The 12,797-nt window shown below is 43.0% G+C and overlaps 1 protein-coding gene across 2 annotated transcripts in view; it reads left to right on the forward strand.

Annotated features, from left to right (window-relative positions):
• Positions 2,990–12,797, forward strand: part of RYK (receptor-like tyrosine kinase) — a 111,270-nt gene continuing 101,462 nt past the window's right edge. Inside the window, exon 1 of one of the 2 annotated variants that reach the window (XM_018051063.1) lies at positions 2,990–3,305. In XM_018051063.1, coding sequence (XP_017906552.1) covers positions 3,077–3,305 — 229 coding nt within the window. In that variant the 5' untranslated portion in view covers positions 2,990–3,076. The remainder of the gene's footprint in view (positions 3,306–12,797) is intronic. The other variant, XM_018051054.1, reaches the window with a different exon arrangement.

Consider the following 12,797-nt stretch of genomic DNA (forward strand, 5'->3'; position numbering starts at 1 on the left):
TTTCTCTCAGAGAAGGAGTTAACTTGCAGCTCCAGTTAATAAAAATTCCTGGGCATGATAAGAGTGTTTCAACTTACGAACTCTGAAGGTTCTCTGGCCTGCCTGATCAGGCTCGTCCGGTCGCATGTGATTGTTTACAGCCTCCCAACTGTGAGAGGCACGGGATGTTTTAAAACTTTCTAAATACAGACTCTTTTGAGAAGTTAGAAGATCATTAGTATAGTATAGTAGGTTGATTAGGAATTACATTGGTGAAGGGTTTTTTCATTTGTCCTGCCAATAATTACTGCTAATCCCCTGCCCTGGGTGTGACAAGGGTGTCTCAGGTCAAACCTCTCTGCTGACAGACTAGCTTGTGTGACAGCCCCTCAAACATAAACAGCACAGAGAGCTTGGAGTATTAGCGTAGGGCTTTTTTCATTGATGAGTCAATGATTGCCAGCAGCCCTCCATATCCTTAGGCACCTGGGAATATATTAATCAATGTATTTTGAATATAGAAAAGGAAATATAGTAGTTTTTGATGTTAGCAATACTAGACTTTTTGAGTTAATGAATTTTCTCTTTTATTATAGACCACTGTACTTTGTTATAAATCACTGTGTCCTTGCTATGCAAAAATGTAAGTTTATCACTATCTTAAGACAAAATAGATCTTAAGGGAAACATTGGTGAAGGGTTTACATTTGTTGAGCCAATATTTGCTGCTAAATCTCCATATTCCTGCCCTTATAATGAATATAACTAGCATATAGGAGAAATAAGTATTAACCTTTAAGATTAATCATGTTAAACCTTAGGTTAAGTAAATTCCTTTCTTGATTGTAACTCACTACACCCTCACCCTATAGGAATGCAACTTTATTTGGAGGGTGGCGCCTGATTTAAGAAAAAAATCACCCCTGGAAAAGTAAGTTTTGTGGTTAACTGACCGACATCAGAAAGGGCCATAAAATGTCAGCAGACCTCATGGCCAGAAGATGATGAAACTCATAAGACCTTTGTATAATTTTATATGAAGCACCTGATTGTGACAAGGGTCAGGTCTGCTGACCCCCGAGTGACTCTGTATTCATCCCTATGTATAACAAAAAGGTATATAAACAAACCTGAAAAATAAGGAAATCGGATCAGTTTCTGGAAAGACTGATTCCCCCGTGTCACTTCTTTCTCGCTCCCCATTTTCCTGGCTGAATTCCCATCTGAAATGTGGGTACTCACCAAGCCTGCTAATTCTGCCTGGGCTTCTGAGATCAGACCGGGGAGGCCTCAGTGCCTTCTCTCCTTTGGGAGAATGGAAAGACGCCTGTGGCCTACGTAGGTGGTGATTGGTATTCCATGTAAACCAGTTATTCAGCCTCTTTTCTCCACTAATTCTCCTACTACACTATCTGTTTCTAATCTCCCTCTATATCTGTAATTAATTAAGTTTTTTCCAGGATGCCGACTCTGTCTCCACCTTCGAATTACCCTGGATCCACCGGGGCTGGACCCCGGCACATGATCTTCGTTTTCTGAATGTTGAGCTTTAAGCCAACTTTTTCACTCTCCTCTTTTACTTTCATCAAGAGGCTTTTTAGTTCCTCTTCACTTTCTGCCATAAGGGTGGTGTCATCTGCATTATCTGAGGTTACTGATGTTTCTCCTGGCAATCTTGATTTCAGCTTGTGTTTCTTCCAGTCCAGCGTTTCTCACGATGTATTCTGCATATAAGTTAAATAAGCAGGGTGACAATATACAGCCTTGACTTACTCCTTTTCCTATTTGGAAACACTTTATCAAGGGCAGTTTAATTGGAATCCATCCCTCTCCATAGAGAAGAATACCAAGTTCCAGGACTTCCCCCACCCTCCCCAGAGGATAAAAATAGCAGCCTCTCAGGGGCTCACCACTGGTGCAGCAACTGCTCACTGAAGCTGGGCCTGGCAGGGAGCAGCTGTTTGTAGGGGCGCAGGCCTGGTGGGAAGCATGAAGGGTCAAGGCAGAGACCTGCCTACAGGGACTAGGTGACCCAGACTGGCAAGTATGCTTGGAAGCCTCCAGAAGAGAGGCAGCATCTGGAGCAGGTTTCACTGCGACAGGTCATGACATTACAAGGCGCACCGGCTCGCTGGATCACCTTTAAAAAGAGACCAGGTGTATCTTTGATTCTTAACCTCGTTGAAGGACAGGGACTCCCTACAACAATTGAGATGTCCATATCACTTCTGTGTGTGCTCAAGCCCACACACAGAACACACTTTTGCAGACAATTTCATATGGCGGGGGAGAGCTGTCAAAGTCCAGCACGGACCATATGTTAACGACTCCAAATGCAGGTTGATTATAGAGATGCAGAACGATTATAAAAAATAAAAATTTGTCACATGTAGAAATAAGGTTAAAAAGTTTGCTGAACAAGATCTCGGAAAATAAAAGTATATAGTATATACCCATAAAGACAGACAGAGAAATGTTAGTGTTGACCTCTGTTGGTAGGATAAAAGGTGATTTCTATTTGTCTCCATCTTCTCTCCAAACGAAAAGCATGTTTCTCTTTTGCAATCCACGGCCGCATCCACGCAATTCCCTGGATTTGGGAGCCTGGTCTGCTGCAGCCGCGGCCTGGGCCTGCCCGCCACGACCCTCCATCCTGGGCGGGTGTGTGTGTGTTACAGACAATAGGCAAGCAAACACCAGGCTAGTGACAACGTGGGGCGAGGACTGGTTCCTTTAGAGGGTGACCGGAAAGTCCTAGGCCAGCAATGCTCCTCGGAAACCAAAGGGTTCCTCGCGAGGTTCGAGGTCCGCACAGAGGAGGCGGGGCGTGCGTGCGCGCTCTCAGAGCGGCGGCGGCGCGCGCGCGCGTTACCGCGACCCGCTCCCCGCGGCGGACGATGCCGCCGAAGAGGAGGAGGCGGCGGCCGCGGCGGCGCGCTCCGGCGGTCTGAAGCGGCGGCCGGCTGCCACGGGCCGGCGGCGCGATGAGCTGGGCGGCCGCCCCCGGCTCGGGGCTGTGAGGGGCTCGGGGCCGGGGGTGGGCGGCGGCGGCGCGGCGGGCGGCCCACGCTTCTCCTCAGCGGCGGCGGCGGTGGCCATGCGCGGGACGGCGGGACCGGGGCCGCCGGGCCAGGGCCGCCTCCCGGGGACCCGCGGCCTGAAGGCCCCGCCGCCGCCGCTGCTGCTCCTGCTCGCGCTGTTGCCGCTGCTGCCCACGCCTGGCGCCGCTGCCGCCCCGGCCTCGCGGCCCCCGGCGCTGCCGCCCGCGGCCGCGGGGCCCAGCGTGAGCCTCTACCTGAGCGAGGATGAGGTGCGCCGGCTCATCGGTGAGTGGGGACGCCTGCGCCAGGGCGGGCAGGTCGGCCCGGGCCCGGGTGCTACAGGCCCAGTCCGCGCGCGCTGGACCGCGGGCGGGTCGGTCCCAGCTCCAGGGTCGCCTCCGGGCCCCGGCGTTTGCCTGCTGTGCTGGCCGGGAGGTGTGGTCCCTGCCCGCCCCCGACCCCGGGCCAGCCTTCCGGCCTACTCCCCAAGCCGCCTAAAGACCCGGGGACCCCTCGGCCGCCGGCGAGCTACTCCATTCCAGCCTGCTTACAGCCTCTTCAGCCTTTCGCCTTATTCCCCAGAGGCACTCTTCCCCGCCGCTCCAAGTTTCTTTGACCCTTTCTATACGTGTCGCTCTAGGGCCCTGGACTTTGGGTACTCGAAATCCACGTTTTATTTAGGAACTGCAGTGAATTTGATGCCCTGGTAGAGGCCACACTACTGTGCTGATACTTTGCTGCTATCATAGGTTTATACTTTCTTTAAATGAAAGAAATTGGTTATAAGGGCGCTACGTGTTCGAGGCAGCCTCCAGATCTGGGACGATAAGCGTATTTTATAATAGTGAATGAATCTCCAGGTGCCAGACCTTGTAACTTCTTCAGTACCTTGGTTTTTGTCTTGGATATGTTGGAGTTTGGACTGGTCCTGTATTTCTGGGCCACTGTTCTTCGTTGATACCTTCTAAGGAAAGGAGAACTTGGCTTTGGGTCAGCTGGTGGTTCTGTTCTACCTAAATAGTTTTGTTATTGGGGAATTAATTTGAAAAATATGACTTTGTGGATTCTGGAAGTAACCCCTTAGAGGAAGGTCTAATAGAAATGGCCCCAAATAGGAAGTCTTTGGTACTTGCAGATACCTAGACATTCACTTTCTTTTGTGTATTATGGGCCAAAGAGCAGTTTGTTTTTTTTCCCCGTCTTTATTTCATCTCAGATTTGTGGTACATCTGAGTGTTTGATGGGAAAAATTATTTTTACCTATCATTTTATTCTGTTTTTTAAAAGTCATAAGACTTTCTTGAAGCCTGTTGAAGTCGACTTAGTGTTAAAATGGAATTGCTTTTAAGCAGACTGTTTAGACACTGTTGCATATATGGGTTTGTAGTCTTTAACCAAAGAAGAATGCTGTGTTTTTGTAATGTCCTGCCATTCTAAATCCTCTTTGCAGTCTAGCAGAATTAGCGGAATTTCGTTTAGCTGAATGAAAATTGCAAATTGGATTAGTGCTTGAAGCAAGACTAAGGTTTAGGAAAAATATTGTTTATAAATTAACCCATCACATTAATTAAAAAGTAATATTTTTAAAATAGTGATTTACTCATTTAAAAACTACTATGTATTTATTGTGCATGATTTTGTAACGATTTTTTGGTTAAAAATGTGTATATAATTTGTGGCTTTGTTTATATGTAAGAAATCATCTCCAGGAGAAGGACAGGGAAGCTTGGCATGCTGCAGTCATGGAGACCCAAGGAGTTGGGTCTCCAACTGAACTGGATTGAGGAAAGGGACAGGGGACAACCAGAGGCTGACATGGAGTGCCTGCCATATACTTGCTCCTCCATCTTTTATACACGTTATTTTCTTTAATTTTCTTGTGACCCGGTGAGGTGAATATTATTATCCCCATTTTAAGGATGAAGAAAGTGAGACTTTTCAGTAACTTGCTCAAGGCCACACATTTAATAATCTTTTTTAAAAAAATCAAACGTAGTGTTGACATAGACCACAAAGTGTCATTGAATGAAATGAAGATATTTATAATAGAAGTTTGATTATGGTGTGGTGGAAAAGAATAATTGCTAATTAATACTTGAAGCGTTGTATTTGTTACCTGATTGATAAACATCCAATTTATGCCCAGGAATGAGCCATTGGGAAGAAGGGAGAAAGAATTTCCTTGCTGATCAAAACCTCAGTCACCTCTGGGACAGGGGAGACCTGTAGTATTTTCTTTAATACAGAAAGAGTTGATCTGTTATAGTGGGTCTCTTGACTCTCCATCCTGCACAGATCCAGGTCCTCCTCTTCTTTTATCTATCCTTCTATTCTAACTTGAAAGTATTCCTTGGCTACTCCTGGCTGGAAAAGAGCAAGTGGGTGGGGTGATGTGTACCAGGTGTACTGAGTTCTCAGAATGCAGTTTCCTATAGGAACTCTTATTAAGACTGCTTGTGTCATGTTTTTGTATCATTATGATTTACGTGCCTTCTAAAAGCTAACTTGAGAAATTAACCATCACTGTATAATATTCTATATTATACAGTGTCTATATTCTAAGACAACGAATTTGCATTGCCAAGTGCGAAACTTATAAATGAAGTTGGTAGTTGACTTCATAAATTGAACTAAACGGAACTAATTGTCTTTGGCATGAAAATAATTTTTTTTTAAATGCAGTTCATACATGCACATAGTTTTAAAAAAATCAGTAACGCTAAAAGGCTTAAAAAGCAATAGTCTTCTGCTTTTGGCCTTTCATCTTCCAGGCCCTACTTTCCAGTGGAAGCTGCTTTCCCAAGCTAGCTCTTTTTTGTCCCCCTGTTTTTTTACTTTTCATATTTTGATATCAGTGTAGATATCCTAGTATAATAACTGAGCAGTTGCCCTCTTCTCATTCCCAAACCCCTGTGCTTAGTTCATTGTTTTTAGTAAAACCAGCAATCTATATTTACATTATTGTGTATATATTTATATTATAAATTTTTATTATACATTATTGTATGTATACATGTATGTATACACACACACACACATAAATATAAATTCACTTCTGAGTTAAATGGTGACCCATAAATGGTTATGTTTTCTTTTCCAAAACGCTTTTGTTTTTCCTGGAACAAATAAGAGGCTTAAACTTTTTGATTAGTCTATTCTGTATCTATGGCTACATTCTCTCATACACTCCAAGAAATATGTTAAATGCCTTTTGATATTTTTTTTCAAGTAACACATCAAATCATCTATCAGTTCCACTTGTTTTCCTCATAGAGCCTCCTTGTTTTGGAGGGAGAAAGCAGCAAGCTTGTTTTCTCTGCAGATTCTGTACCCCTCTCTTCTGTCCTCTGTACGCTTTTCCTCTGTTCCCTGGATCTCCTGCCTTTTCTTTTTCTTGGTTTGCTTCCTTTTACTAAAGTGAATCCTCAGTAGCTTCCCGAGAAGAGTGCATGGGAGGTAAATTATTTCAGGCCTTGTACGTCTGGAGATGTCTATCCTGTCCTCATGCTTTTAGGTGATTTGACAGAATTTACATATCAGACAGAAAAAAATACATATGTTTTTGCTACTTCTGGTGGCATTTTTCACAGTTACCTGGCTTTAAGGGTTTCTGATGAAAAATCCAAAGGCATTCTGATGCTTTTTTTCTTTGTTGTTTGAGCTTAGGGTCTTTGTCTTTAAGAAATTCTGTGATTTTATAAGCTTCTCTGTGGCCCCTTCTCCTGTCTTTGGTTCCTCTTGTCTTAGTCAGCCCTTTCAATCTAGAGACTCATATCCTTCAGTTTTAAAGAATGTCTGTTACTTCTGATAATTTCCTGTCCATCACTTTTTGTTTGTTTCCGAAATGTCTATTGGTTTGGTTATTGAATCTCCTGTAATTGATCTTCAGATAGCCTTAACTTATGTTGCCTCTTATTTATATCTTTATATTTGGAGGTGGAAGGAGGAGGAAATTTTCTCAGTTTTGTCTTCTAAGCTCTTGTATTTGAAAAATCTTAATGATTTTAAATTTTAGAATTCCTTCTGTTCCCTGTTTCAATTTCATTTTATTCTAATTTTATGGATATATTATCTTCATTTATCTTTCAGGCATATGTTGTTTTTAATTCTTTCTGTATATTTAATATTTTAAAAATATTTCTTCTGCTTCCTCCAATGTGCCTGTTTATTTCAGAGTTCTTTTTCTGTTCATGTAAATTATATCTGTTGATGCTTCCATGTCTGTAATTAATTAAGAGTGAGATTCTGGAAAGTTGATTATGGGAGAGCAAGCTTGTGTGTGTGTGTGTGAGAGGTCTCCTGGCCTCTCATGGGGTGCGAGTGGGCTTTTCACTGGGAGCCTCCTATCAGCACCTTCCCCTCTTCTGTAGGACTAGTCAGCGTCTGTGGAGAAGACACCTCCAGTCTGCTGCCTCAGATGTGCTGCCTGGGTTTGGATTATCAGGTTGGGGAGAGATGGAGGGTGCCGTTATTCAGGCTGTAGACTTGGACTTCTGTTTACAACTCCCTTGTCTCTGTGGTTCAGTTTCTTCAGAGAAAAACTTCGCGTTAACTGCCAGACCTGGGGGCCCAGCAGCTTTGAATGTCCCTCATTAGTGGCTCCTCCTTTGACAGGCTAGAGCCTCAGGCTGGTGGCCCTTGGTGCCTCCAGGGCTGAGTCCCTCCAGGGGTCCTGAGAAGCACTGACCATTCCTTCAGCCGTGTTGCATCTTGCATATAGGGTCACAAAGAGTTGGACACGACTAAGCACACACAAGCACGTCATGCACAGGTTTGTTGAAATATTTGATGGGTTGTTGTCTACTTTCCCTTTGTTTGTAGTTTAATATCTTTGTGGTTTCATTACTGTCATTTTAGAGGAGTCCTAGGAAGCTGGGGTTAAAGGCTAGTGATCACAGTGTGTAAATGGAAGTTAGGGTTGGGCTTTGACTGTTGAAGAGCTGGTGATGTGTAGTTTTTTGGTAATGACACTATTAGGAAGAGTAGTGGTGGTGGTCACAGTAATGGTTGCTGCACAGTAATATAGTGCTGCTGACACGTTAAAATCTTTTCCCTATGTCAGGTACAAAATAATCCCTGTTTTGGGTATGTATTGTTACAGATTTGAAGGAAGTATGTAACCAGCTCATTCCCTGGTAGTAGGGCATGCAGTCTTGATGGAGGTCTATTGGTATAGAGACTCCAAAAGCTTCACAAGCTTTGTGGGGAATCCCTTTATTTGCCCCAGGGCCTGCTTAGGCAGCAGTGTTGGCATTCGATTCCCCATTTTACTAATGAGGACTCTGATTTGGGGCCCTTTGGGCAGTGAGTAGAGGGCCAGGTCTTAACCGAGTCCAGAATCTATATTGCCTCTCTGTCAGCTCTGGAGGAGCTGTGATTAACTGAAACTCTTAAGGAGAAGAATTGACAAGCCTGCTGCCATACGTGCTCATTTGTCTTCACTATTATCCACGTTCTCTCCTGTTCACTGTCTAGTTGCTAATTCTGATAGTTGAGTTCCCTGGAAGTCCAGAGCTGGTGAAAGTTGTCTGTGGCTGGGGCAGTGCTAGGGTGTGGGAAAAATTTGCTGACGGATGGGGGGTATGGTATAAACTGGTCGTGATAGCAGAGATGCTGGCGGCAGGGCATCTGTAGGAGTCTAGGGGACTCCGAGAACAGACTCCGCCTCCCACCAATTAGGAATTCACTCTGGATAACTGCCTCTCCATTAAAATAAAGTACCCTCTGGAAGAGTTAAGCATTGTTAACATCTTATTTAAAATCAGTTTAATACTAGTTGAGATCATTGCTTCTCGAATCAGTCCAGTAAAAATTTTTGAAGCCCAACCAAGTACCACATACTGTGGTAGAAAATGGCAATTCAAAGTTACTAAATTCCTTCTCTTAAGGAACTCGAAATTTCGTAGGAGAGAGTAACAGTTGTAGCTACAACTCTAACATTAAGATAAGAGTTATACTTCTGATTGATGTAAGTTATCGTGGGAATGATTGCTTTTGACTGTAGAAGGATGGAGGGTCTTATGGAGTTTAGGGAAGGTTTTTCTAGAAAAGGGGACATTTGAGTCTCATCTCCAAAGATGAGCTTGAAAGACGGAAAAGAGGAGCATTTCATGTCAGGCAGAAAAAATAGCACAAAGCCAGAGATGTATGGAAGCAGGTATGTGTGCAGTCAAGGAATAGGAACAATTTAATGTGGCTAAGATGAGAAAATCTGGCAAAACCAGGAAGTGTGCAGAATATAAAGCTGAGAGGTAGGTTGAAATTAGATTAGGAATTTGAATTTTATTTTATAGGTAATGTGAAACTGTAGAATTTAGGGAAGGAGAGTACACAGAAGGGTTACAGAGAAGATAGCTTTGGCCCCAGTCAAAGGGTGGCTTGCAGGCTGGAAAGATGGATCAGGCGGATGGAACAGAGTTAGCCTTGTTGTGCTGTGCTAGTTGCTCAGTCATGTCTGACTCTTTGCCACCCCATGGACTGTAGCCTGCCAGGCTCCTCTGTCCATGGGAATTCTCCAGGCAAGAATACTGGAGTGGGTTGCCATGCCCTCCTCCCGGGGATCTTCCCAACCTAGGGATTGAACCCAGGTCTCCCATGTTGCAGGCAGATTCTTTACCATCTGAGCCACTAGGGGATCAGCTAGGGCAGTTGAGGGTGTGGGATGGGTTTATGGGGAACTCACAGGGAGTTTGGAGAAGACTCAGTTGGGGAGAATGTAGGGCTAAAGAAAAGGGAGGAGGCAGAGAGGAATCAAAGTTTCAGATTTGGGCAGCTTTTTCTTATTGAAAATGGTTGAAGGAAAAGAAAAATGAGATGAGCCATTTTTCTCCCAGCACTCTCTTCCTTTTCAACCTCAAGTGTCTGGGGTGGGGGAGCAGTGAGCGTGTTCTTTCTGCTGCTGTGGGGCCTGTCCTGCTGCTGCTCAGACTCTGAGGAGGTGGGTGCTGGTGGAGGTGGGTTAGCGCCCTGCACCGTGCTCCTAAGCCTGGATGTTTTGGGTGGGGTTGGTGGTATTGATACAGTGTTAATTTGAATCCATGTGTTCTTCTTTGGGAGAGCAACACTGAGACATCCTGCAGTTGTGGGTTTTGAATTTTTTTTTCCAGTCTTCATTCTACACACGTGGGAGAACTGTCCAGTTATGGCTAAACCTGTCTCTTGTGTCACATCCTGAGTGACTCGTCTGTTCTGAAGGTGCTGCCTGAAATACTGTTTGGACTTTAAGGGTCACTTTAGAAACAAATGAAACATGGTTTTTTTTTTTTTTTTTTCCTTTTTGAGCATCCTGAATTGAGAAGTTCTACATGACTACTTTTGGGGTTTTAACACAGTTATGCCAGTGTTCTGAACAAACTTGCCAGCTATATGTACTAAAACAAAAGAAAACCTTGACATGAAATAGAGCCATTACCTACTCTGAAATTGTATTATGCTTAAAACTATGTTTTTTTTCTGTTATTGTTGATGTATACCAAGTATAATATTTTCTAATCAAGATGTTATAAACAACTTTCATTTATGTAGGACCTCTAAAAATGTGGTGTGCCAAAACAAATGTGTGTATTGCTGAATTACATAATAAACCATTTACTGAAAATTCTCAACTGTCTTAACAGTGTTGAGTGGCAGACTATTTTTGAAAAGTAATTTCAGAGGTTTCATTCTTGTTCTTAAGACAAATATGTTCTATCTTGTTCATAAATAATGAACGTGTTCTTTTATAAATATGTCTTGCTCTGTGTCATCAGTTTCACTTAATTTCTTTTATTTATCAACTGTTGGCAGTAGATGGCATTGGCATTTTTTATTAGATAAAGCTGAGACTCTGGGAAATTACACAGTTTGCTGGAGGTCACAGAGATGTCTGGGGCTGTATGACTCTAAAGTGCGTGCTTTCTCTACTATGCTGCCTCTGAAAGTTAACAGTTTACATAGTCTTTATCCAGCCAGAGTCATCCGAGGGGCTTAAACAAAATACAGATTCAGAGACCTACTCTGAGCAATTTGTTTAGGAGATCTGAGATGGGGTCCAGCCATTGAGGTTTTTGAACAGTATGTCTCATGAATTATAAGATGTACAGCTTTTTCACATTTGAACATCTCTGAAATTGGAATCATTTTGCAATCAGTGGTGAGTCATCAGGTAATTGACAGCCTTTTCTCTTTCTTAATGGCACAAAAAATAATGGTGCATTTAGACTAAATGAAATACAGTATTTTAACAAGGTGAAATTGTAAAGGAGACTTAGACATAATTTGCCATCTTTCTTGTTATTTGGGTATCTGTCACAACTTTCTTTCAGAATCGTAAAATTTACTGGTGGTAACTTATTTGTGGTAATGGCTGCATAGTAATGTCCTTGCAGGGAAGGCCAAAATGGCATTAGGTTTAAAAACAATGGAAACTGGCTTTTCAGCTAGGAAGTTGCTGTCAAGAGAAATATCAGTGGTTTTCAACTTATTTTGTGAAAACCTTAGAGCCTTTCCCTAGACAAGGGTATGGATCCCACATATACTAAGTTTTGTGTACTCTGATGGGGGTTCTTAGACTTTGAGGGTTTTGCAGGGCCTCTTGATGAAAGTTTATGGGTACATCTGAATCCGTTGAAGCTGCTTCTGGAAGGGAGCATCTATTACATTCTGTATATCATCAGGTCAGATTCTCTGACCTCCTACGTGCTTTTTTTTCTTCCAGTTTTATTGAGATATAATTGATATACAGTACTGTGTAAGTTTAACATGGCCAGCATAATGATTTGACTTACATACATCATGAAATAACTACCATAGTAGGTTTAGTGAACACTGTTATCTCATGTAGATGCAATATTAAAGAAATAGAAAAAAAGTGTTTTCCCTTGTGGTGAGAATTCTTCAATTTACTCAACAGCATTCATATATAGCATGTAGCAGTGTTAATTATCATGTTATACATTATACCCCTAATACTTATTTATCTTATAACTGGAAGTTTGTGCTTTTGACTACCTTCATCCAACTCCTGCCCCCTGAATTTGTAAAAAGTTTGCAGACATTAAGGCTTCAGTTCAGTGCAGTCACTCAGTCGTGTCCGACTCTTTGTGACCCCATGAATTGCAGCACACCAGGCCTCCCTGTCCGTCACCAACTCCGGGAGTTCACTCAGAGTTGCGTCCATCGAGTCAGTGATGCCATCCAGCCATCTCATCCTCTGTCGTCCCCTTCTCCTCCTGCCCCCAATCTCTCCCAGCATCAGAGTCTTTTCCAATGAGTCAACTGTTCGCACGAGGTGGCCAAAGTACTGGAGTTTCAGCTTTAGCATCATTCCTTCCAAAGAAATCCCAGGGCTGATCTCCTTCAGAATGAATTGGTTGGATCTCCTTGCAGTCCAAGGGACTCTCAAGAGTCTTCTCCAACACCACAGTTCAAAAGCATCAATTCTTCAGTGCTCAGCTTTCTTCACAGTCCAACTCTCACATCCATACATGACCACTGGAAAAACCATAGCCTTGACTAGACGGACCTTTGTTGGCAAAGTAATGTCTCTGCTTTTCAATATGCTATCTAGATTGGTCATAATTTTCCTTCCAAGGAGTAAGCGTCTTTTAATTTCATGGCTGCATTAAAGCTTATTCTGTTGTAATTACATGGCTTTTGACAAATGCATCTACTGTGGTATCATACAGAATAATTTTGCAGCCCTGAAAATTCCCCTGTGAAGGGGGCATTTATGTTTACTAATACCTCTACTTATATTTTAAGTAAGTTTGCTTTTAAAAAATGTATTTATTATGGAGA

This window comes from Capra hircus, chromosome 1, assembly GCF_001704415.2.
Source record: "Capra hircus breed San Clemente chromosome 1, ASM170441v1, whole genome shotgun sequence".
NCBI classification, from domain to species: Eukaryota; Metazoa; Chordata; class Mammalia; order Artiodactyla; family Bovidae; genus Capra; species Capra hircus.